The following is a 27,615-nucleotide window of genomic DNA, read 5'->3' as shown; positions in this document are numbered from 1 at the left end:
ATTCCGCGCTCTTGTCCCTCCATCTAGCAGCTTGGCTGCTCCAATTTCCAACTTAGCCAGGTCTGATCTTTCGCCTGCAGTTCAGAATATATTAGTGGCTTCTCATAAAGCTTCCACTACTAAAACATATTCTAGTAAATGGAACGATTTGTATTCTGGGCGAATACACAGCAAGTGGATCCTTTTATAGCTCCTTTGAATAAAATATTAGAGTTTTTAACAGACTTGTTCCATCAGGGTGCTTCTCCTGCCACATTAAGAGTTCAATTGGCTGCCATTTCTAATTTCCATGTGGAAGAATGTGGGGCTCCTGTTATGGCCCACAGACTTTGTAAAGCCTTTTTAAAAGGGGCTTTTCATATTAGACCACCAATTAGATCTCCTCACCTTGGAGTCTAAACTTATTGTTATCTAAATTAATGTTGCCCCTTTGAACCAGCCTCCTCTTGCCCATTGAAATTTTTGTCTTGGAAGACTCTCTTTTGGTAGCCATTACATCCGCTAGGCGAGTATCTGAACTTCAAGCTCTCTCCATTAAGCACCCTTATTTGATCTTTCACTCTGACAGAGTTTCTTTTCAAACTAATTCATCCTTCCTTCCTAAAGTTTGTTCTATTAATAATATTAATCAGTCCATTGAATTGCCCACTTTCTTCAAGAATCACTCCAACAAAATGGAGTATATGTTGCACAAATTAGATGTTCACAGACAGCTAAGGTTTTACTTGGATAGAACAAAAGATCACAGAAAAACTGATCAACTTTTTGTGGCCTTTGCTGATAACAGGAAAGGAGTAGCGGTTACCAAAAGAACTCTTTCTAAGTGGTTAACGGATTGTATAATCTATGTCTATGATTCTTCAAATCAAACTCTTTTGCACAAACCCAAAGGACATTCCACAAGGTCAGTGTCTACATCCCTGGCTCATGCAGCCCGCTTACCACTAGACGCTATTTGTGCGGCTGCTACTTGGTCTAAGCCACATACATTCATTTCTCATTATAAGGTAGACAAGGTTTCTAGGGACAGGGCAACCTTTGGTTCCACTGTGCTCAAGAAAGTCCTTCCGTGAGTTCCTCAGGAACAAGGAGCTAGGGACGCTACCCATGTGTAAGAACAAACGGCGAGATTGAACACTATCACATATAGAAGTTATGTCCTTACCATAACGTTCCATGTGGAGTGTTCATCTCGCCTTCGATCGGAGGATCGGCTCCGAACCCATGTGTAAGAACAAAGGCGAGATGAACACTCCACATGGAACGTTATGGTAAGGACATAACTTCTATTTTTTGTATTTCACTTTAAAACATTAATATGAATTAATTAATTGAATCATGTGATCTTGTCTAAAGTACAAATTAAAAGAAATGAGTTGTCAACCTGTTTTACCTTGATAAAGCCCGGTAGCGACCGGGAGAAAGCGCTTGGATTTACATTGTACACAGTTTTGCGAACTAGATCTAATAAAAGCTTTTTATTAAGCTGCATTTGTGTTAGTATTGGCCACGCAAAAGGATTTATAGCATTTTGCTTGACTGTTGCTTTCCGGGTCCTGTTGTGCTGGACTTTGTTCTTTTTGGCTTGGGCTACTTTTATTCTGTGATTATATAAGAGGCATCCGATGCCATTTTCTTCAGTCTTTCCTGCCGCGCGGTGCCCGAAGCAGAAGCAGTTCGCAAGTGCCAGTCGGCCGACACCTGAGATTTTCGAATCGAATTTCAGTCCGAAGTCTTCAATAAAGCTAAGTACCCCATTGAGGAACCTTTTCTTGCCTCTGTCCGTTGTCAGAAAAAGTTAACAATTGCATTTCTTGTGGGAAGCAAATACCTCATAAGGACTTCCATTCTTATTGTATTCATTGCCTAGGCCCAGACCACGACGTCACTGCTTGTCGATTTTGTACTAGGTTCAATAAACGAACTATCAAGGGTCGTTTTGATTTTGCTCAACACTACTTCGGTAGGAAATTTAATTATACCATGCCGTCAGAGCAACCAATGACTGGCATGCATAAAAAATGCAAAGATAAGGACAGGCAGCCTAAAACCAAGCCAGACTCCGAGGCCTCTGCTGGGCCTGTCGCCGGTTCTCCGGTTTTCAGTGAGGCATCTATGCAGCCCCTGTCGACCGCAGAATTGGAACCCCAGACAGCTTCAGATTCTGAAATGGAGAGTGCTAGGCCGATGCAGCCATCGTCTTTAGGCCCTTCCGACACCAGAGCGGAAGGAGATCCTGGTGCAGTAGAAATACCTTTGGTTGCAGAAGATAGTATAAACCACACTATATCAAAGCATTGCAGAAGATGTCTTCAGACCGACTACACTCACCATTAAGTCTTATGCTAAGCTTAAAACTCCATTAAAACCTAAAAAGACTGTACATCAATCTCCAGTTCAAGGCCCCATGCCTAAGAAACAGATGCTTAAGATGGCTGAAAATTTGATTACCCTAATCAGGGTATCCCATCCCCCTTCAGACAAAAGGCCAAGACAAGAGGAGGATTATGCTTCCTCTGACCAGGTTTCAATTTCCTCAGATTCTTCTGAGGAGCAGGATTACTCCTTTCCCCCGTATGAAGACTCTGATGCTGAAGACTCTATCCCCTCAGCATCTCCCCCCGAAGACTATTCCTTTGGGGAAACTTTACATACCATGAGGGAACATTTCCACTGGGAAGTACAGGATTACTCTTATTCTAAGAAAAGACTCCGAGAGTTCCTTTTACTTCCCCAGCACAGACCACTTGCTATCCCTTCAGTTTTAAACATCGTGGATGATGTTTACTTAGAATCTAGTCTAAATCCAGAGACTCTACCTCCTGCTCCAGCCAAACCAGACAGATACTACAGAGTACCTGACTCTCACAAATTCTTTTACAAAAGCCCTGTTGCTGACCCAGAAACAATTTCCCAGGGTCCCAAAGAGGCTAAGGCTTCTATGGCTAAAAATCCTGTACCCTCTGAAAGGGACTGCAGAGCACTAGATAGGTGGGGAAAGGAGGTATACACCTCAGCTACTCTAGCTATGAGAGCACTAAATTGTCAATTCCACATGCTGAAATATCAGCAATTCCTAATGTCTCAATTAAAAGAAAAGATGAGCACACCTTCTCAACAGTCTGAATTCAAGGAAATGCAGGATCTGTTGCATGCAGCCGAACAGGTGGGCAAACATACTTTACAATGTGGATTTGATTCATTGGAAGCTTCCTGTAGAGCAGCTGTAACTGGGTCTGTCATATGCAGACATGCTTGGTTAAAAGAACAAACCCTGCCTGATCATGTTAATTATTGGATGCACCTTTACAGCAGGATGTCTTATTTGGTGTCAAAGCAGAAGAGGTTTTAAAGAAAATGGAGGATAAGGCAAAATCTATGCAGATGATCAAGGATTTTTTACAGGTACAATCCCCTCGTTTCAGCAGAAATTGGCCAACAAAAAATTGGTCCTTTCCAGCTTCTGACAGACCACAGCGGGGCAAATACAGACGCCCAAGGGGCAGAGGTGAATCACAAGGCCCTTACAAACCTCGCCAATGGGGTGCCGCTACCCAGAAAGGAGAAGACAGGCCACAAACTACCAGAAGACAAACACAATGACTTAACCGTCAAACTGCCAAGCAAATCTCTCTTGGCAGCTCCCTTGGGAGGAAAACTGGCACTTTTTGCAGACAAGTGGCACATCATCACAAAAGACAAATGGGTCCTAGACATTGTCTCACAAGGATACAGATTGCATTTCCACACCTTACCAAGGATAAAAGGAATGCCAAACCTGCCACCAAATCAATGGGCAGAGGCACAAAAACAAATTACAGCTCTCATGGACATGAGCCATTCAACAGGTACCTACACAGGAGCAAGGACAAGGATTTTACTCAAGACTGTTTCTAGTCCCCAGAAAGGACAAAGCATGGAGACCCATTCTGGACCTTTCAATTCTAAACACCTATTTACAAGTACCCAAATTCAAGATGCTAACACTACAGCAGCTTCTTCCCATGTTGGGCAAGAAGGCTTGGCTAGTAACGTTGGACCTCAAGGAGGCATACCTGCATGTCCCTATCAGACAAAATTGCAGAAGATACCTCCGTTTCATTGCAGGTTCAACCCATTATCAATTCTCTGCACTGCCCTTTGGCTTATCTACTGCACCCAGGGTCTTCACAAAATGCCTGACACCAGTAATTGCATACTGCAGACAAAGAGGAATTCAAATATACCCATACCCGGATGACTGCCTTATTCAAGAAGAAGGCAAGGACATTCTTTTACAACATCTGGCGTTTGTCAAACACCTTCTAAGTTGCCTAGGGTACACAGTAAATGAAAACAAATCAAAACTAGTGCCCTCACAGAACATAATATTCCTGGGTGCCAGCTTGAATACAACGGCCCAGATGGCTTATCTCACGCCAGACAAGCAACAGCAACTGACTCAATACTTCAAAATAATGGCAACAAAGACCCAACTCCCTGCAAGAAAAATTCTGCAGGCCTTGGGATTCATGGCATCTTGTATACTACTAATACCATTTGGAAAACTGCATATGAGGAAATTACAATGGTACCTGAAAAGCGTATGGACTCAACACAGCCACAGCTTGGAAACAATGATACCACTCATTCCCTGCCTTCAACAGGAGTTTCTATGGTAGGGACAGGCATGTCACCTCAACAAGGGTCAGCCTTTTATCTTACCCACAGCTAGGCAAACTATAACAACAGATGCATCGGACTATGCCTGGGGAGCACACATGGCAGGACAATGCATTCAAGGAAAATGGACTACAGATCAAAGGCATCTGCACATCAATCAAAAAGAAATGCTAGCTGTACAGAATGCCCTAACAGCTTTCAAGGACCTCTTACACCCAGGACAACTAATAATAAAGACAGACAATACCACAGTAATGTGGTATGTAAACAAGCAAGGGGGTACACACTCCTACCCTCTATGCAGGCAAGCAATGACCTTGTGGAACACAGCACTGGCTTACCAAGTTCAATTATAAGCACAATTCCTGCCAGGAAAGAAAAACACATTGGCAGATGACCTAAGCAGAAACATCATGGATCCCCACGAGTGGAAACTGGATCCACAAGTATTTGCAATGATAACTCAGAAATGAGGATGCCCAGACATAGATCTGTTTGCCAACCCCCAGAACTACCAACTTCAAATATTTTGCACAAGGACATACACCCACAAGCTTGGAAAGTAGATGCCCTCGCATTCCGTTGGAAAACATTGACAGTGTATGCCTTCCCTCCACTGCCTCTTCTAGAAAAGGTACTGCTGAAAGTCAGATTAGAGAGGCCACAAATGATACTCATTGCTCCAGACTGGCCACGCCAGCACTGGTATCCAATACTAAGGAACATGGCCCACGGCCCACCATGGATTTTACCACAAATCCCTCACCTGCTTACCCAGAAAGACAGTCTGATTCTACACAGCCAGCTCAAGACTTGAAATCTGGCTGCATGGCAAATCACCTAAACAACCAGCCAACTCCTCTATCTATAGCTGTTATGGATGTTATTCTGGAGGCCAGGAGGCCCAGCACCAGGAAAGCCTACTCAGACAAATGGAAAAGATTTTGCGCCTGGAACCAGGCTAAAGGCCAAAATCCCCTTGATGCAAACATTCCTCAGATTCTACAATATTTAACTGAGATGCTGCACAAAGGACTTTCCTTTTCATCTATCAAGATCCACGCTTCAGCGATTTCAGCTCACTACAACACGGATCCTCCTTTATTTTCACATCCACTCCTAAGACAGTACCTTAGAGGGGCCAAGAACATAAGACTGCCCAGGAGAGAACCAACACCAACTTGGGATCTCAACTTTGTTCTGGAAAAGCTTACACTGCCGCCTTTTGAACCAGCTTTTTCAGCTCATTTAAAGTTTCTATCATGGAAAGCTGTCCTGCTGCTAGCAATAACCTCAGCTAGAAGAGTCTCAGAGCTACAGGCACTAATGGCAGTGGAGCCTTTCTTCATTTTTCATCAAGACAGAGTCTCTGTATGAACTAACCCTTCATTTATGCCAAAGGTGGTTTCCAGTGTGGCCCTAAACCAAAACCATTAATTTACCCACCTTTTTCCCAAACTCCCCTGAACAAAGGAGAAAGACTCCTGCACTCCTTGGACATTCACAGGCAACTGCGTTACTACTTGGATAAAACTAAGGCTTTCAGAAAATCTGACCAGCTCTTTGTATCATATGCTACAGCAACACAAGGAAAAGCTATCTCAAAACAGACCATTTCAAAATGGATAGGACATTGTATACGTTTCTGCTACACTCATCATGGGAACCCGGTTCCTCCTAGCATTAGGTCCCACTCCACCAGGGCTATAGCTACATCTACAGCCTTTCTCAGGGGGGGTACCAACCAAGGATATTCTGGAAGCTGCAACTTGGAGTTCAGTGCACACCTTCACCAAACGCTATCACTTACCTCTATACTCTAAGACTAGAGCTGGCTTTGCCACTGCAGTTTTGCAGGGCCTACTAGCTTCTTCAAACCTGGTTTAACTCCACCACCCCTCCTTAGCTTTGGGATTCAACCCAAGTGTGATGACTGCAGCAGGGTAACACGATGAACATAGTACAGTTTTGTACCTACCATAAATGTAGATGTTAGAGTGTTCACCCTGCTGCAGTCCAGGTTATCCCCCTCTCCATCCCCTCTGACCTAGCTGAACCTTTCTATGCTTTTCTATCTGAACCTTTGTGGTGTATTTGCTTATAGCTGAAGATATGCTTTGTATGTTCTTCACATGTTTTATTGGCAATACGTAGTGACCTCCTATTGGGGGGCACCTGACATCTGGGGCAAGAAAAACTGAAGAAAATGGTGTCTGATGCCTCTTATATACCCCTGGCACACTGACATCAGGGAAGAAGCGACTGCAACCGACACCAGACCAAGACTTTGGAACTCGGGCCGACTGCGGGACCACCTGACGGCAGGATAACCCAAGTGTGATGACTGCAGCAGGGTGAACACTCAAACATCTACATTTATGGTAGGTACAAAACTGTACTTTAGGCCATCTGACTACAGATCTTCCAAAAAAAGTAAGGATAAAGACAGACTGCATAGGTCCAAAACTGCCGATGACCCTTCCGTTAAGCTAGTCACCAGTCCGCTGGTACTCAGTGAGGCGCTTTTTCAGCCCCTGATACCCCGCTACTTCAGATTCGCAGGCCTCTACTGAGACCCATTCGGAGTCCGGCATGCCGCGAGATGCTTCTTCGAATATGGAACCTGTGGATGTCTCTACCTTGGATGGGTGTGGAGCCACTGTGTAGGCACCAGCTTCTGAGGGTGTATTCAGGCCTACACACTTGCATTTTAAACAGATGCCATTATCTTCATCCAGGCCTAAAACTCACATTATGCCTAGAAAACCGACTTCCAAACCTCAGGCCCAAGCCCGTATGCCTAAGAAACAAATGCTTAGAATGGCTGAATACCTTATTACCTTAATTACGGGAAGCCAGCCTTCCCCCTCTAAGAGACTTGGAACTGATTTTCCTTCTGATTCTTCTGATCAGGGATCTGAAATTTCTGTTCCTTCTGATTGCCAGGATTAGCCCTTCTCTACTATGAGGATTCTGATGCAGAGGTTTCCATTCCCTCTGCTTCCTCTCCAGAAGTTTTTTTTTTTCTTGCACACTCTTGGAGCATTTCTGCTGGGAAAGCCAGGATTACTCTGACTCCAAAATGAGGCTTAGGGAATTCTTAGCTCTTTCCTCAACACAGGCCTTTAGCTATCCCTCCTGTTCTGGACATTGTAGATGATGCTTTCTTGGAATCTAGTCTTTCCCCAGACACTTTACCTCCAGCTCCCAGAAATCCTGACCGGTATTACAGATTACCTGACTGTCACAAGTTGCTCTTCAAGAATCCTACTGCGGATCCAGAAACCATTTCCCAAGAACCAAAAGGCATTAAGGCTACTGCTGCCAATAATCCTGCCTCTTCTGATAGAGATACTAGAGCCTTGCACAGATTGGGTAAGAAGGTATACACGTCTGCTACTTTGGCTATTAGGGCTTTAAATTGCCAGTTTCATATGTTAAAGTATCAGCAGCATATTATGGGACTACTTAAACAGAAGATGATGTTGATTCCTGACTGTGCTGAACACAAAGAATTACAGAATTTATTGCATTCTGCACAACAAGTTGGTAAACGTACTTTGCAATGTGGTATTGACGCTTTAGAAGCATCTTGCAGGGCTGCTGTCACTGGGTCTGTACGTATAAGGCATGCTTGGCTTGAGGAGAAAAACTTGCCAGATCATGTTAAAGCTAAATTACTGGATGCTCCCTTAAACCAAGGCCGCCTTTTTGGCAACAAGGCAGAAGAAGCCTTCAAATGGATGGAGGAAAAAGCTAACTCTATGCAAACTGTTAAAGATTTCCTACAAGTACAGCCTCCTAGATTTAGTAGGCATTGGCCTTCAAGTAATTGGTCCTTTCCAATCTCTTCTAGGCCTTCTCAGTCCAAACTCAGGAACAGCAGACCACCTAGGTTACAGTCTCAGGCTGTGCACAGGCCTAAGCAGTGGGGGGCTCCCACTTCCAAAGCAGGGAGTAGTAAGCCACCCCCCTACGGAAAATGGCACAATGACTTAACCTTAACCCTTCCAAGTACTGCTCAACTGCCTGTTCCCGTTAGGAGGAAAGCTTGCCCTGCATGCAAAAAACTGGGAACTCATTACCCCAGGACAAATGGGTTTCGAACATAGTTTCCCAAGGATACAGATTCCAGTATCACAAACTACCTACCCCAAAGAAGATTGGTTGGCCAGACTTGCCCCCAAATCAGTGGGCAGAGGCCCAACAGCAGGTTCTCTCTCTTCTGTCCCAACAGAACAAAGAGGGCAAGGTTTTTATTCAAGACTTTTCCTGGTACACAGAAAAGGCGGCTCCTGGCATCCTACTCTAGACCTCTCTTTTCTACACACCTTTCTGGTAATCCCAAAATTCAAAATGCTAACACTTCAACAGCTTCTTCCTATGCTAGGCAAAGATGCCTGGCTGACAACCCTAGACTTAAAGGAAGCTTACCTGCACATTCCAATAAGGGAATCTTGCAGGAAATACCTATGCTTCAGGGCAGGCTCCATGCACTATCAGTTCTCTGCACTTCCCTTTGGCTTATCTACTGCGCCCAGGGTATTCACAAAGTGTCTAGCTCCAGCCATTGAATTTTGCAGGCAGAGAAATATTCAAATATACCCATACTTGGACGATTGTCTGAGTCAAACAGAAAGCCAGGACTTGCTTTTACAACATCTGGCATTCATAAAGAAACTTCTAACCTCACTGGGGTACACCATAAACTAAAAGAAATCTCATCTAGTACCCTGCCAACAGATTGTATTCCTGGGAGCAAGCTTGAACACAACTGATGTCTTTCCTCTCTCTGGAGAAACACGTTTATTTGACAATTTACTTCAAACTATTGGCCACAAAACCCCAGCTATCTGCAAGGAAAATTCTGCAAGCCTTGGGGTTCATGGCCTCTTGTATTCTGCTAATTCCATATGCAAGACTGCATATGAGGAAACTACAATGGTATCTAAAAAGCCTATGGTGCCAACATTCTCAGGACCTGGAATCGATGATTCCTATCATTCCTTGTATAATGACAGAGTTCCTTTTGTGGGCAGAGGCCTGCTACCATAACAAGGGGCTCCCTTTCACTCTACCCCTGCCGCCCAAACCTAACAGACGCATCAGACTATGCATGCGGGGCTCACTTAGCAGGGCAGTGCATTCAGGGCAAATGGAACCCGATACAGATGCACCTGCATATCAATCAAAAAGAAATGTTAGCTGTACAGAATTCCCTGACAGCCTTCAAAGACCGCATTCTTCCAGGACAACTATTTGTAAAGACAGACAACACCACAGTTATGTGGTACATAAACAAGCAGGGGAGAACCCACTCGTACCATCTCTGCACACTAGCCATGGCTCTGTGGAACACAGCCTTGAGCTACCAAGTGCACCTACAAGCTCAATTCCTGCCAGGCAAGCTAAATTCACTGGCAGACGACTTAAGCAGAAATCACATGGACCTACACGAATGGAAACTAGAACCAAAAATATTCAACCTCTTGAGCAACAAATGGGGGGCTCCAGAGGTAGACCTGTTTGCCTCCCCTCAGAACTACCAATTGGACAAATTCTGCACAAGGACACCCCACAATCAAGCTTGGAAAGTGGATGCCCCATCCTTTACCTGGGAAAGCCTGTCTGTTTATGCTTTTCCCCCTCTGACTTTCCTATAGAGATCTGCTAAAGATCAAACAGGACATGCCAAAGACAATACTGATTGCACCAGACTGGCCATGCCAGCACTGGTACCCCCTCTTGCGCAGTATGACGCTGCTGGAACCATGGTGCCTGCCTCAGACCCCTTCCCTGCTGTCCCAGGAGGCGGGCCAAATTGTGCACCCTTTGCTTCAAACCCTGAACCTTGCAGCCTGGCTAATTCCTTGAGCTCTCCAATAGCATCCCTCAGTAAGCAGGTGCTAGATGTCATTCTGGAGGTAAGGAGGCCTAGTACTAGAAAATCCTATGCTGAAAAGTGGAAAAGATACTGTTCCTGGAGCCAGACTCGGGGGATGGGCACAACAGTGCCCAGCTTACCTCATATTCTTAAGTACTTAACAGAAATGCTCCACAAGGGCATATCCTTCTCATCAATTAAAATTCATGCCTCTGCCATCTTTGCACATTATAATACTGAGCCACCCCTGCTAAAACAATTCCTTAGAGGGGCCAAATTTTTAAGACCCCCAGGAGAGGCCCCACTCCAGCCTGGGACCTTAACTTTGTATTGGAAAAGCTCACCCCCCCCCCTTTGAGCCAGCTGCAACAGCAGAGTTAAAATTCCTTTCTTGGAAAACAGCCTTCCTTCCTAGCCCATCTCTTCAGCAAGAAGACTGTCTGAATTACAGGCCCTCATGGCAGTGGAACCCTTCAGTATCTTCCATGCAGACAGGGTTTCCCTCAGGACCCAAGGTGGTGTCTAGTGTGGCCCTAAATCAGTCCATTCATTTGCTTACTTTTTTTTCCTAATCCACAAAACAAAGGGGGATTAATACTGCACTCTCTGGACGTGCACAGATGACTTAGATTTTATTTGGACAGGACTAAGCTTCTTAGAAAATCTGAGCAGCTGCTAGTTGGCTTTGCTGCAGGAGCAGAGGGGAAGGCCATTTCAAAGCAAACCATTTCCAGATGGATAGCCCATCACATTCATTTCTGCTACAAGCACCATGGAAAACCCACCATTCAGGGAATAAGATCACATTCCACCAGGGCTGCATCTACCTCTGCAGCCTTTTTCAGAGGAGTCCCCACCAGGGCATCCTAGAAGCTGCTACCTGGAGCTCTGTACATACCGTCACCAAGCATTACCACATGCCTATTTTTTCTAAATCCAGGGCTGGTTTTGCCACTTCAGTCTTGCAGGTCTTAATAGCTGGTCCTAATGCTCTCTAACTTCCTCCTCCCTTCCTTAGCTTTGGGAATCAACCCAAATGTGATGACTGCAATAGTGAAACATGAAGAACATATTACAGTTGTGTATACTTACCATAAATGTAGCTGTTCGAGTGTATTCACTGTTGCAGTCCTGGTTACCCTCCCTCCAGCCCCCGGACTTCTCTTGGCTCAGCCTTTTTTTGCTTGACATACTTAAGTTTCTGGTGTATTTGCTTTTTGTTGGAGGTGTAACATAAAATATAATTGCTTCCCATTGTGGGGGCACCTGACATCTGGGGCAAGAAAAACTGATGTAATAGCACTGGCTGCATGTTTTATATCCCTAACGACCTGACGTCATGGAAGAAGAGACAGCATCCGACGCAGGAATCCAAAGACTCTGGTATTCAGGCCGGCTGAGGGTTACCTGTAGGCAGATAACCCAAATGTGATGACTGCAACAGTGAATACACTCTAACATCTACATTTATGGCAAGTGTACACAACTGTATTTTCTCTGCATTGCCCTTTGGCTTATCTACTGCTCCCAGCGTATTCACCAAATGCTTGGCCCCAGACATAGCATTCTGAAGACATAGAAATATACAGATTTACCCTAATCTGGACGACTGCCTTATTCAGGCGAACAGCAAAGAAAAGCTGCTCCAGGATCTTCTGTTTGTCAAAAAACTCCTAACTTCTCTGGGGTTTACCATCAAAGAGAAATTTAAGAAAAACCCCACCAGGAAAATTGTTTTCCTGGGAGCTGTGCTAGACACAGAAACCCTAATGGCCTTCCTATCCCCAGGAAAAAAAGCTTCCTGCCTCTCTACTTCACCTAGGTGGCTTCCAGAAGTTACCTCACTGCGAGGAAGTTCCTGCAAGTCCTGGGATACATGACATCTTGCATTCTTCTCATCCCTCTCACCAGGCTTCACATGAGAAAGCTTCAGTGGTACTTAAAGAACCTTTGGTGTCAGCACTCAGTCCCTAGAGACCACTCTCCCACTGATCCCTTGCATAAGGGATGAATTTCTCTGGTGGGCAGAGTCCTGTGCCATGAACAAGGGTCTTCCCTTCATCCTCTGCCCTTCCAGCCAGACTGTTACCACCGACGACTCACACATAGCTTGGGGCACTCACCTAGCAGGCAGGTGTACCCAAGGCCTCTGGAATGCCCAGCAACTTCACTTGCACATCAACCAGAAAGAAGTGATGGCAGTGCAAAATGCTCTGACTTCCTTCCAACCTCATCTCAGGCCAGGGGTCCTCCTTATAAAGACAGACAACACCACAGTAATGTGGTACATCAACAAGCAGGGGGGCACCCAATCTTACCCCCTGTGCAGATTAGCCATGACTCTGTGGCTTACAGCCACCTCTGTGGGCTACACCTAATTGCCCAATACTTACCAGGGATCAACAAAACACTGGCAGGCCACCTAAGCAGAAACTTACTGGACCCCCACAAATGGCAGCTACACAGAGAAGTCTTTCTGCAAATTACCCAGGAGTGGGGGCCCCAGAGGTGGACCTCTTTGCCTCGCACCTCAACCACCAGCTGCACAGGTTTTGTATCAGGGAGTATCACCTCCTAGCATGGAAGGTGGATGCCTTAACCTTCCCCTGGAGCTCCCTCTTTGTGTACGCATAACCTCCTCTGCCCCTTATTCCAAAGGTTCTGATCAAAATAAGAGAGGAGCGACCCAAGACCATCCTCATTGTTCCAGATTGGCCCAGACAGCATTGGTACCCCTTACTACACAGTCTGACCTTATAGCCCCCGAAGCTGCTTCCCCTAACTTCAGACCTCCTGACCCAGGAGAGGGGGAAGGTGCTGCACCCAGACCTACAGACTCTCAAACTTTCAGCATGTTTCATACACTAAAAACTAACAAGAAGTCACTGCTAAGCAAACAGATCCTGGACATCATCACAGAGGCCAGAAGGCCAGCACAAGAAAATCTTATGCAGGAAAATGGAAAAGATTCTGCTCCTGGAAACTATCAAAAGGGGGCAGTACCTCCCAAGCTTCCATCCCTCTCATCCTGGATTACATAGCAGAGTTGCTCAATAGTGGCCTCTCCTTCTCCTATATTAAGATCCATGCCTCGGCCATTTGTGCCCAGTATGATTCAGACCCACCCCTCTTCTCTCATCCTTTGATTAAGCAATTCCTCAGAATTCCTTCTAATATCAGGCCTCCAGAACACCTCCTACTCCACCTTGGGACCTGAATTATGTGTTAGAGAAGCTAAGCTTATCTCCTTTTGAACCTGCTGCTTCAACAGAATTGAAATACCTCTCCTGGCAGACTGCCTTCCTACTAACTATCACCTCAGCCAGAAGGGTCTCAGAACTTCAAACTCTCATGGCTGTCAAGCCCTTCATAATTTTCCATGCAGAATCTTCCTGAGGACTAATCCCTCCTTTATTCCCAAGGTGGTATCTGATGTGACCCTTAACCAGGCCATACACCTTCCCACCTTCTTTCCCAACCCTCAAAACAAGGGGGAAAAATTCTACACTCACTAGACATGCAGAGACAACTCATCTGGACTGCACTAAGCCATTCAGAAAAACGTACTAGCTTCTTGTAAGCTTTGCCCCAGGGGCAGAGGGGAAGCCAATCTCCAAACAAACCATTTCCAAATGAAGTTCACACTGTATTCATTTCTGCTATAGACTACATGGGAAACCCGTCCCTAAGTTGATCCGTACCCACTCCACTAGGGCAACCTCCACTTCCACTGGCTTCCTCAGAGGAGTACCTACCATGGATATATTGGAAGCGGCCTCCTGGACCTCTGTCCATTCCTTTACAAAGCATTACCACCTACCTCTCTTTTCTTAGGCTAGGGCAGGATTTGCCTCTCCAATTCTGCAAGGCCTCCTGACCCATACCTAGGACTCTACTTATCCTTCCTCTCTTTACCTCAGCTTTGGGAATCCTCCCACAGGTGATGACTGCAACAGTGAAACATGAAGAATATAGTACAGTTGTGTACACTTACCATAAATGTAGATGTTTGAGTGTATTCACTGTTGCAGTCTTGATTTTCCTGTCTCCATCCCCCATTTTACACCTTTCCCTAAGGGGACACATGCTTCCCAAGGTGGCTAAGACCACCAGGACCACTTCTCTTTTTTCCCTTGTTCTTCTGACGGCTTATGGGCAAGAAAAACTGATGTAATGATGTTTGCTGCCTTACTGTATAGTACTGATGACCTGACGTCTGACTACAGTCAGACTACAGGCGACAGCAGCCAGCGCACAAAAACATTGACTCTGGTATTCGGGCCGGCTGAGGGCTACCACAGCAGGGATAAACCCACAGGTGATGACTGCAACAGTGAATACACTCAAACATCTACATTTATGGTAAGTGCACACAACTGTACTTTACTTTTTTCTAGCAGTGGTTGTGGCTCATGTTTATGACCTAATTTCTACAGCATCTTTGAAGACCTGGTGTGTTCCTCAGTGCTTTTGTTTTCTCATCCTTTTGCTGTTTCATTCAGTGAAAGGCACCTGAAGTTTTTATTTTTTATATCAACTTACTTCTTTAGCATGCCTTAGTTGCATCAATAAAATTGTTTTTGTCTCCTGTTCTTAGTTTATTTTATGTTTTTGAAGAATGTATCAGACGAGATTGAGATGAGGTGGATCTCTAGACTGAAATTACAAGCGAGTTGGCTTCTAACTCCTATTAATTTATTTGCTTTGATTGTTTAACAGACGTACTGCCTATTCATATAATCCAGATGCCCAGATCTATGCTCAGAACAGTGGAGCAGCATATTTTGAAACACAAGGTGGTGGAGCCCAGGTGACTACAGTGGTCTCGACCCCTACTGTAGTACCATCTCACAGCATGGTGGGCATTGCGATGGATGTTGGGGCTGGTCAGATTATTTCTGGCTCTGGAACTTATCTTATCCATGGTGGAGGGATGGATACAAACAGGCATACCCTGACGCATAATTCTCGGACATCTCCAGCAACGGTAAGATGCTGGTTTAACAATCATTTAGTAACATGATATATCTCTGTTGTAGTTGTAATTTTCATTCGCCTTTATGTGATGTGTTTGAAAGAAAATGTAATTGTGTGTAAAAAAAAAAAAAAAAAAAAAAACCCTCTAAAGTGACCCAAGACATTTAATCTGCTTGTATAGCTTGGCTGTTTTCTTACTGTCATAACAATATGGTTGGACTTCTGTTATAGTTTTCCTTGAATCCTGTGTAGTTTTGTTATTGAATTGGGTGAATTTTAAAACTTCAGTAATTTATTTACATTTCGTAATAAAAGTGTATAGATGTTCTTTCAGTGTTGCTGTCATCACACTTGGGTTATCTGCCTGCAGGTAGCCCTCAGTCGGCCCGAATATCAGAGACTTAGTATTTCTGTGTCGGATGCTGTCGCTCCAGAACTGACATCAGGTCGTCAGGGGTATAAAAACAGGCAGCTGACACCATTCAATCAGTCTTTCTTGCCGAGAAGCCTGAAGCAGAATCAGTTCACAAGTGCCGGTCGGTCGCTTTCGTTTACGAATTGAATAATCCTGCAGTCTTCTAAAGCCAAGTACCCTGTTGGGGATCCTTTTTTCTTGCTCTAACTGATGTCAGAAAAAGTTAACAATTGTCTTGCCTAAGCATACCTCACAAAGATTTTCATTCTTACTGCTTCACCTTTTTAGGCCCAGACCACGACATACCTCGCTGTTGGTTTTGTGCCTTATTTAACGCCCAAACCATTTGTCGTCAGGCTCTCTGTCACTAAATTCTTTCACTCTCTATCTGAAATGGCTTCAGTAAGCCATCCGACTACCGATTATTCTGAAAAAACGTAAGGATAAAGACAGAGACAGAATGCATAGGTCCAAAGCTGCTGATGCTGCTTCCGTTAAGCTAGTCACCAGTCCGCACTTAGTGAGGTGCTTTTGCAGCCCCTGATGCCCAATTCAATGGATTCGCAGGCCTCTACCGAGACCCATTTGGAGTCCGTCCAGAGCCGCTATGCAGGCACCGGCTTCTGAGGCAGTTCTTCGCTCAACCGATGTTCGACTCAAACAGATGACTTTTTTTTAACCAAAACTACTGAGTTTCTTAGGCCCAGAGTATGCACTACACCTAGAAAACTGACGACCAAAGAACATGCACCTGTTCCCATGCCACAAAAACAAATGCTTAGAATAGCAGAAGACCTTATTATGTTGATTAGGGGATGTCGGCCTTCCCCAGCTAAGAGAAAGAGACCAGTCCCCTACAGCTTGTACAGACCAGAAGTCAGATGACTCTGAGATTTTGGATTATGAAGACATGCCCTTATCTGCTTATGAGGATTTAGATGCAGAAGAATCCATTCTCTCTGCCTCTCCTCCAGAGGAATTTTCTTTTGGTGAAACCTTGCATACCTTAAGAGAGCATTTCTGCTGGGAATGCCAAGACTATCCTCAGACCAAGAAGAGACTGAGAATTCCTAGAGTTGCCTCAGCACAGGCCTTTAGCAATACCCCCTGTCCTGGATGTTCTTGATGATGTTTTTATGGAATCCAGTCTTTCTCATGACACTTTACCTCCTGCCCCTAGGAAACCGGACAGGTACTACAGAGTATCTGACACTCACTAATTTCTTTTCAAGAATCCTACTGCTGACCCAGAGATCATTTCCCAGGGACCTAAAGGTATCAAGGCTACTACAGCCAAGAATCCCACCCCTTCGGACAGGGTTTGCAGAGCTTTGGACAGATGGGGTAAGAAGGTATATACCTCTGCAACTCTTGCTATTAGGGCATTGAATTGTCCGTTTCACATGCTGAAGTACCAGCAGCATATTATAGAACTTACTAAACAAAAAGTGGCAACCTTTACAGACTGTGCAGAAAATAAAGAATTGCAGGAGCTTATGCACTCGCCAAGTCAGTAAGCATACTTTGCAGTGTGGCTTTGACGCCCTAGAAGCATCTTGCCGGGCGGCAGTCACTGGATCTGTACTGAGAAGACATACTTGGCTCAAGGAGCAGACCTTGCCAGACCATGTCAAATCAAAGTTACTAGATGCTCCTTTGAACATGGACAGTTTGTTTGGCACCAAAGCAGAAGAGGTTCTTAAAAAGATGGAAGAAAAAGCTAAGTCTATGCAGACTGTTAAAGAATTCTTACAGGTGCAACCCCCTAGATTCAGTAGGCATTGCCCTTCCAAACACTGGTCCTTTCCAGCCCCCTCCAGGCCAGACCACCCAGACTATAGTTTCTGGGTATGCAGAGATCTAAGCAATGGAGTGCCCCCACCCCTAAAACAGGGAGTGGTAAGCCACCTCTTATGGAAAAAAGTCACAATGACTTCTCCACTCCCCAGCCCTGCCCAATTGCTTGTGCCCCTAGGAGGAAAACTTGCCCTTCATGCAAAAAAATTGAATGTCCATCACACAGGACCAGTGGGTCCTCAACATTGTATCCCATAGGTACTAATTTTATTTCCATTCACTACCAACCCCAAGTGGGTTCCCAGACCTTCCTCCAAACCAGTGGGCAGAGGCTCAAAGCCAAGTAGCTTCCCTGCTCAGTATCACAGCGATTCAGTCAGTTCCAGCAGAACAGAGGGGTCAAGGATTCTACTCCAGACTCTTCGTGGTACCCAGGAAAGAGGGCTCTTGGCGCCCAAACCTGGATCTTTCAATTCTCAACACCTTCCTGGTGGTACCAAAATTCAGAATGCTTACCCTGCAACAGCTTCTTCCTATGCTAGACAAGGATGCCTGGTTAGTCACCCTAGACATAAAAGAAGCCTATCTGCACATCCCCATAAGGGAGTCATGCAGGAAGTATCTACGTTTCAGGGCAGGAGGTATGCATTATCAGTTCTCTGCACTTCCCTTTGGCTTATCTAGTGCACCCAAGAGTTTTCACAAAATGCCTTGGTCCAGCCATTGCATACTGCAGGCAGAGAACTATCCAAATTTTCCCGTACTTGGATGACTGCCTGATTCAGGTGGGCAGTCAGGAATTGCTGTTGCAGCACCTGACTTTTGTGAAACACCTCACTTCCATGGGGTACACCATCAACAAAAAGAAATCAAAACTGGTACCCAGTCAAAAGATTGTATTCCTGGGAGCAAGCTTGGACACAACATCCCATATGGCATTCCTCACTTCAGAAAAAAAGTCTATGACAGACTACATCAAACAAATGGCCACCAGAACCCAGCTGTCTGCAAGAAAAATACTGCAGGCCCTAGGGTTTATGGCCTCATGTATACTGCTAATTTCATATGCAAGACTGCATATGAGGAAACTTCAGTAGTACTTAAAAAGTCTTTGGTGCCAACATTCTCAGGACCTGGAAACAGTCAATCTTATCATACCCTGTCTAAGGACAGAGTTCTTTGGTGGGCAGAAGCATGCTACCACAACAAGGAACTGCCCTTTTCTCAACCCCATGTCACCCAGACCCTAACCACAGACGCATTAGACTATACCTGGGGAACACACATAGATGGCAGATGCATTCAGGGCAACTGGAGCCCAAGTCAAATTCATCTGCACATCAGCGAAAAAGAGATGCTAGCTGTGTAGAATGCCCTGACAGCTTTCAGATCCCTACTCCTTCCAGGACAACTGCTAATAAAAACAGACAACATCACAGTTATGTGGTACATCAACAAGCAGGGGGCAACCCAGTCCTACCCACTCTGCAGGTTAGCCATGGCTCTGTGGCACACTGCCTTAGACATGCAAGTCCATCTGCAAGCTCAATTCCTGCCAGGCAAACAAAACTCACTGGCAGACAACTTGAGCAGAAATCTCCTAGACCCACACGAGTGGCAATTGGAGCCCAGAACCTTCAACCTTCTGATTCAGAAATGGGGGACCCCAGAGGTGGATCTCTCTGCCTCCCCCTACAACCACCAGCTCAGCAAATTTTGCACCAGGAATTCTCACAATAGGGCCCTATCTTTTCAGTGAGTAAATCGCTCAATCTGTGCCTTTCCCCATCTGCTCATTCTCTCAAGAGTATTACTCAAGATAAGACAGGACAGACCAAGGACAATTGTGATTGACCCGGACTGGCCACGTCAGCACTGGTACCCACTCCTGTGCAGCCTGTCACTGGTGCCACCCTGGGACCTACACCAGAACCCAACCCTGCTCTCTCAGCAGGAGGGACAGATTTTGCTTCCACAACTGCAAAGCCTAAATCTTGCAGTATGGCTTACTCCTTGAATTCTCTCCCAGCAACCCTAAGCAAGCAGGTGCTGGATGTCATTCTTGAAGCCAGAAGACCCAGTACAAGAAAATCCTATGCTGATAATTGGAAAAGGTTCTGCTCCTGGATTCTGTATAATGGAGAGGACACAACTCTGCCCTCCCTGTCTCTAATCCTGGATTACTTAGCGGATCTACTCTACAAAGGCCTGTCCTTCTCCTCCATTAAGATACATGCCTCAGCATTTCTGCTCATTAAAACACTGAGCCACCGCCACCTCTCTTCTTGCGCCCTCTTATCAAACAGTTCCTGAGAGGGGCAGACCACTTAAGGCCAGCAAGGAGAGACCCACCCCTGCTTGGGACCTTAACTTTGTACTGGAAAAGCTCACGCTTTCCCCCCTTTGAACCTGCTGCATCAGCAGACTTTAAAATTCCTCTCTTGGAAAACAGCCTTGCTTCTGGCCATCACTTCAGCTAGAAGAGTGTCTGAGCTACAAGCACTGATGGCTGTGGAACCCTTCAATCTGAAGTAGTTAACTTCATTTGATCAGCGACCTGTATGTATCGGATCCGACCTGGATCCAAGCTGGCAGCTTTCCAAGCTAAAGATCTGAGCTCTCAGCTCCTCCCCCTTACCCATAATACCCTGCTGCCTCCCTCCAGTCCTCAGATCTCATTTGCTGCAGCTTCTTGAAGCATAAGGGATGAGCTCTTGGCGTTTTAGGTGAGAGGAATTTGGGAGATCTTTTGCTAAAATTATAGCGATTTTTGTGTGTGTGTATAGTAGACCGTTAGTTAAGTTAAATCATTTTTTAATTCCTTTTAGTGGTAAATTAGTGTTTTCCCTTCCCCTTACTGTGTGTTTTAGGGTGTGTGCTTGAGTGTGATGGCCGAGGGCCCTAAGGCCATTTTTTCAAAATGCGCTGAGTGTGGTCATAAGCTGTCCCCAGTGGATGGCCACACTCAGTGCATTCTCTGCCTGGGGGTAGTCCACTTAACATCAGGCTGCCAGATTTGCACGGCCTTTAACCCCCGGGCTCTGAGGGACAGGAGGAACAAGCTAATCCTGGTGGGACTCTTGCCCATGGATTCTTTTTCCTCCTCCTCTCCCTCAGTGGTGCCAGTCGTGGCTGCGATTGTCCAGCCTTCAGCTCCCCCTCCCCTGGCTGGGACTCAATCTCCCACTGTTGCCCAGGGAGAGAGGGACTTTTCTAAGAAAGAGAAGAGGCTTAGAGAGAGGGAAAAAGAGGGAGATAGGCACAAGAGTCACAAGCGGCGGGCCGAATCAGCCCCTTCGGACCCGCCAGCTAAACTGATTTGTACCCCCGTGATGGTTTCCAGGTCTTTTCCATCTCGGCTCTGTACCCACGCTTCTCTCTGGAGTCGGAGGAGGAGTCCTGGTCACCTTCGAGATCATCTAGGCGGCCTTCCCGGCCTGCCTTGACGTCTACTTCTAGGTCTACCAGGAGTCTTTCTGACGCAGATATGGACCGGATCATGCGTCGATTCCTGCAGGCCCAGATGCAGATGGGAGTGCTCCTGCCCCCCCCCCCTCCCGGGCGGAGCTCGGCCCCTTTCTTTGCACCCATCTATCCTTCTCTGATCCACTATCTGGTTTCGGAGCCGTCGGATCAGAGTCATTTTGGAGCCGGGGAGTCGGCGCCGATAGTTTCTACTTCGATGCCGGCCTTACCCTCAAGTTTATCGGGTCATCTTTCGGATCCGAGCTCTCGGGGCCAAGAGCCGAGCTTCAGATCCGCAGGGCTGAGTGTTCCTTCGGCTCCGCTGCTGTCGGAGCACACTTCCCTTTCAGGTCCGATCACGTCGGCTCTGGCGCTGGTCCTCACGTTGGAGCCGAGGAGACTACTCTCGGAGCCAGGGGAGAGTGGTTCACCTTCGGCTTTCGATGTGGTGGGGAAGGTGCTGTCGAGGAGTTCGAAGTCCCCGGTCCGTGCTACAGATCCACCCTTCATTCCCTCGCATATGATCCCATCTTCCATCGTCCGGCTCCAAGGGACAGCCTGTGTCTGTGCCCCAGTTAGTTCCTGTAGTGGAATATGACCCCGTTGGTGAGCCCTCCTCGGACAGTCCTGCCGAGGAGGTCCCTCACAAACGAAACTGTAAGAGGAAGCACTTGGACTCCCCCGAGTCCCTCATGGAGGACACGGACTTAGAGGAAGGGGAAGGTTCCCCCAGGTCACCCCCAGAAGACGTCTCCTTTGGAGACATTATGGAAATGCTGTGCATTAGAGGGGGGTGGTCAGCCCAGAAACCTTCCTCAGATGAGTCTGTGCTTCTGGAGGCGTTTGACACAGGCCCATCTACCTCTTGGGTGCCCCCCCCCCCCCGGCCGACCCCCTGGTAGACTTGATTACTACCAGGCTTGGAAGGAGCCGGACACTGTGGAGACAATCCCTAGGAGACCGGATAAAATCCTTAGTCCCCCTTTTGACAAGCCGGCATGGAATAAATGTTCCCCAGTAGATGCCATGGTGGTGGCGGCTGCCACCAAGAAGGAACTGGCACAAGAAAGTTCTTCACTCCATCCCGCTGATAAGGAGTGTCTCGGACGATGGATAGCATTGGAAAGCAGATGTTTGCTTCAGCCACCTTTTCTATAAGGGTGCTGAATTATCTGGCACACGTCATTAATCGTCAGCGGGATCTGATAAGAGTGCGCTGGGTCTCCCCCAGAGTCCATGGCGGCTGAGGACAAACTAACCTTCTCGGCTTGCATAGCCACTCTAAAGTCGATATCTAACACTTCTATGCGGCTTTTCTCCCAAGCCACGGAGGGGGCGGCTAGAGCCAGCGGAGCAAGGGTCGCCTTGCGGCTCCACACCTGGCTCTGTCTTTGCGGAACCCTTCAAGGCATCCTTCGCGAATGCTTCCTTTGATGGTTCTACGCTATTCGGCAAAACCGTCCGCGATGCACTACTCCAGAGCGAGAAAGACGGGAAGACGCTCTCTGCCATCGAAATCTGCTTCTCGGCTCCTCAAAGGTCCTTCTCAAGGAACCAGAGAGGACAGAAGAAGATGTGGTTTCGGAAGTCTCAGCAGTCCCATCCTGCTCCAGACCCTTCGTCCTTCAGAGGCAGGAGAGGACAAGGTGGACACCGGCCCAGAGGCAGAGGGGGCCCGAAGAATTTTGGGTCGAGAGAACCCTTCTCCGACTGACCCGTGCAGCAGACCTGAGGGGTTGCCCGACAGTCCCTCTCTGGAGGCAGTCGGGGGGGCATTGTTCAGAGCATCTGGCAAGTTGGAAGTCCATTACTACAGATCGCTGGGTGCTGCTAATAATATCCAGAGGTTACTCTATCCCCTTCATGAATCTTACCCCGCTAGGGAAGCGCCTCCCCAAGGTCTCACCCAATCAGGGGGAGGCTGCGGCTTCAGAAATAAAGAAATTACTAGAAAAAAGGGCCATCCAGCACGTCCCCCCCAGAGAAGTCCAGGTTAGGCAATTACTCCAGGTTCTTTTTGGTGCCAAAAAAGACGGGGGACTTAAGTCTTGACCTGTCAACTTTGAACCTGTTCATTGCCAAAGAGAAATTCTGGATGGTTACTCTACAATCTATTCTCCCCCTTCTGCAGGAGAATGACTGGATGTGCTCCATAGACCTCAAGGATGCGTACTACCACATTCTCATGGACAGGCGATCCAGGAGGTTTCTCCGCTTTCGGCTGGGGGGCCAGTCATCAGTTCAGGGTCCTCCCGTTCGGCCTCACCACAGCCCCCAGGGTGTTCACCAAGGTCATGGCAGTTGTGGCGGCCCACCAGAGACTTCAGGGAATTGAGGTCTTTCCGTTCCTAGATGACTGGCTCCTCACCGGCCCCACCAGGCATCCACTCTGTTCTGCCAGGGATTATTCTTTACTCTTGGCCCATCACCTAGGCATTACCATAAATTTCAGGAAGTTGTCTCTTCATCCTGTTCAGGTTCTGGATTTCATAGGGGCCAGGATAAACACGCTTCAGTCCAAGGACTTTCTGACAGCGGACAGGTTACGCACCTTGTCATTTCATATAATAGCGCTTCTACAGTCCCCAGCCCCACCCGCAGAATTAGTCCTGAGAGCTCTAGGATCCATGGCAGCAGCCATCAGTCTTTCTCCTCTTGCCCGTCTGCACATGAGTCCTTCATTGGACCCTCCAGGTCCAATGGTCCCTCCTCTTACACCCATTGGATTCACCGATTTCCCCTAAGCAGGGTTTGCAGGAACTCCCTTCTTTGGTGGCTTCATTCCCGAGAGCTTCGGGAAGGGAGACCGTTTGTGATGTCTCAACCCCAAGCCACGCTGACCACGGACGCTTTTTGCCTCGGGTGGGGGGGGGCATTGCATGGGCAGAACCGTCCAAGGCACGTGGACCCCTGTAGAGACCGTTCTGCATATCAATGTTCTGGAGATAATGGCGGTGCTTTTAGCGTTGCAAGCCCTTCAGGACCTTCTTCCTCCGGGGACTATTGCAATTCAGACGGACAACATGGAGGTGGTCTGGTACATCAACAAACAGGGAGGAACCAGGTCTTACCCTCTTTGTCGAGAGGCGATGAAAGTTTGGGAATGGGCGATTTCCACCAACCGTATTCTGATAGCAATGCACATTCCGGGTCAGTCCAACATTCTAGTGGACAAGCTGAGTCGTTCTATCCTCACCCCTTACAAGTGGTCTCTAAACCCCTTAGTAGCAAAACAGATCTTCCTCAGATGGGGTCAGCCTTGCTATGATCTCTCCTTCAAATGCAAAGTGCAGCAAATTTTTTGCTCTAATTCCCCCACTGGGGGAAGAGTCCCAGAGATGCTGTGGTTCATGCTTGGCCACCCGGTCTTCTTTATGCTTATCCTCCTCTTCCACTAATGACAAAATTTCTGCAGAAAGCTTGTCAGTTGTGGAGCAAAATAATCCTCATAGCCCCATTCTGGCCTCGTCAGATCTGGTTCCCATATCTGCGGTCTCACATCATAGCTCCTCCTTGGGTCTTAGATCCCATTCCGGATCTGATTTCTCATCCTTTGGGATTGCCAACTCCGAATCTGGACGACCTCAAGCTCACAGCTTGGTTGATCCAGTTCCACTAGTGGCTAGGGCTCCCGGTATCTCGTCTCCTGTAAAATCTATTCTGGTAGCGGCACATAAACCCTCTACCAGGAAGATCTACAAGAGTAAATGGAAGCGTTTTTCCATTTGGGCCAAACATAGGGATTTGGACCCTTTTATGGCTCCCATTCCAGCAGTTCTTGAATTTCTGTCCCACATTTTTCATCAAGGGGCCAGTTCTTCTGTGAATGTTCAGATGGCTGCCATTTCTCATTTCCACATCGGGGACAACCTTGGACCCTTAGCTTCCTCTAAGATATGCAGGACCTTCTTGAAAGGCACCTTTCTGTTAAGACCTCCGGTCAAGAATGCGGTTCCTCCATGGGACTTAACCTTAGTTCTTCAGGCTCTAACTGGCCCACCCTTTGAACCTGCAGCTTCAGTTGACTTAAAATTCTTATCTTGGAAAATTGCCTTCTTGATTGCAATTATTTTAGCTAGGAGGGTGTCTGAACTTCAAGCCCTTTGTACAAAACCCCCGTACCTGGTCTTCCATAAGGACAGAGTATCAGGACTAATTCTTCATTCTTGCCTGAAGTGGCCTCCAAGGCCAATATCAATCAAGCCATCAATTTGCCTGTTTTCTTCCCCAACTTTCAAAACAAAGGTTAATACAGACTGCACTTGTTGGATGTGCATAGATAATTGCGATTTTATTTGCACAGGAAAGCTGCTTCTTGCAAATCGGAGCAACTTTTCGTGTCTTTCGCTAAGTAACCAGTTATGAAAGTTACATTAGCTAGATGGATATCCCACTGCATCTTACACGCGTATACAGCTTCCGGTCGGCCAGAACCCTTGGGGGTTTCATGCTCACTCTACCCCTTCTATGGCTACCTCTGCAGCATTTTGGTCAAGAGTTCCCTTAGATGACATCTGTTCAGCGGCTACTTGGGCCTCTTCTCATACCTTCATTTGTCATTACAAGCTGGATCTGATATCCAGAGGGAGGGCAGCGTTTGGCTCCGCAGTGCTGCGGAATATCCTTCCTTGAGGACCTCCCAGGTTTTTGGTAGCTGGGGACTCTGTCCCACAGGTTGCTGATCAAATGAAGGTAACTACTTCAGATAAAGAAGTTCTTACTCACCATAACGTTCCATCTGAGTAGGTAACTTCATTTGTCAGCAACCAACACCCCCTCCTTCCCCCTAACCTGTTTCATGGTCATAGTAATAACGGAATGTTTTTCTTCTGTTACGCATCAGGTTAGCATTTCTCTTTCGAGTATGTTTGACTGTTGTAGGTTGATAAATTGGCAAACTCGATCTGAGGACTGGAGGGAGGCAGCAGGGTATTGTGGGTAAGGGGGAGGAGATGAGAGCTCTGATCTTTAGCTTGGAAAGCTGCCGGCTCGGATCCAGGTCTGATCCGATACCCACAGGTTGCTGACAAATGAAGTTACCTACTCAGATGAAACGTTATGGTGAGTACATAACTTCTTTTTATCTTCCATGCTGACAGGGTTTCCCCTCAGGACTAACCCTTCCTGTATATCAACCTGTCCATTTGCCAACTTTCTTCCCTAATCCTCAAAATAAAGGGAAAAGGATCCTGTGCTCCTTGGACATGCACAGACAGCTCAGAGTCTACCTTGATAGGATTAAGCCCTTCAGAAAATCTGACCAGTTACTAGTTAGTTTTGCAACAGGGGCAGAGGGCAAGGCCATTCCAAAACAATTTTCAAATCGATAGCACACTAGATCCATTTCTGCTACAAGCACCATGGGAAACCAACCCCTTAAGGGGTCAGAATGCACTCCACTAGGGCAACCTCTACAGCATTTCTCAGGGGAGTCCCTACCAGGGACATCCTGGAAGCTGCTACTTGGAGTTCAGTACACACATTCACCAAGCATTACCACCTGCCTCTCTTTTCCAAATCCAGGGCAGGTTTTGCAACAGCAGTCCTGAAAGGCATTCTAGCCAGCCCTAACTCTTCTCGACTGCCTCCACCCTTCTTCAGCTTTGGGAATCCACCCAAGTGTGATGACTGCAACAGTGAAACATGAAGAACATAGTATAGTTGTGTACACTTACCGTAAATGTAGATGTTCGAGTGTATTCACTGTTGCAGTCCTGGTTTTCCTCCCTCCAGCCCCCTGTTTTGTTTTCTCTCTATAGCTATTACTCACCCCTTTCAGGGGTATTCTTATTGGTATTTACTTTTTACTGGTGGTGTTTTCCCCACCATAACCTAGCTCCCTATTTGGAGGGCTCCTGACATTTGGGGCAAGAAAAACTGATGTAATGGCATCAGCTGCCTGTTTTTATACCCGTGACGACCTGACATCAGTCCTGGAGTGACAGCATTTGATGCAGAAATACTAAGTCTCTGGTATTCAACCCGATTGAGGGCTACCCGCAGGCAGATAACCCAAGTGTGATGACTGCAACAGTGAATACACTCAAACATCTACATTTATGGTTAGTGTACACAGCTGTACTTTCTGTATTGTAAACACACAAAATCATTGGTCTAAACTTGAGATTCAGATGCAGAGGTGAACAGTTATTTCACAGAAATGTTTCTTCTAGTATATCTAGTTGAAACCTGATTTTGTCATTTGGTCATTGTTGTAGTAGCCTAAGCAATATGGGTTATATCCTGCCAAGGATATGACAAACTGGACAGCTTGCAGAGTGTAAGAGTACCTTCCACATGTCCTAACTGCTCAACAGCTTTGAGAGAGGTACAATTTCATTGATTAGGGCACCAAAACTTCAGAACTTTCTTGCCATCAAAGTGGTCTCTTCTCTGCAGGCTTCAATTAATTGAT

General features: G+C 46.6%; 1 protein-coding gene across 1 annotated transcript in view; it reads left to right on the top strand.

Moving 5' to 3' along the window:
* RFX2 (regulatory factor X2) overlaps positions 1 to 27,615 on the top strand; it is a gene marked incomplete at its 3' end in the record, with an annotated part of 743,615 nt that overhangs the window by 296,360 nt on the left and 419,640 nt on the right. Inside the window, 1 exon segment of the mRNA XM_044090762.1 lies at positions 15,266 to 15,533. Coding sequence (XP_043946697.1) covers positions 15,266 to 15,533 — 268 coding nt within the window.

Source organism: Protopterus annectens, chromosome 13.part0 (genome assembly GCF_019279795.1).
Source record: "Protopterus annectens isolate FY-2018-M chromosome 13.part0, PAN1.0, whole genome shotgun sequence".
Classification (NCBI taxonomy): Eukaryota; Metazoa; Chordata; order Ceratodontiformes; family Protopteridae; genus Protopterus; species Protopterus annectens.
This window is presented reverse-complemented; position numbering and strand designations above follow the sequence as displayed.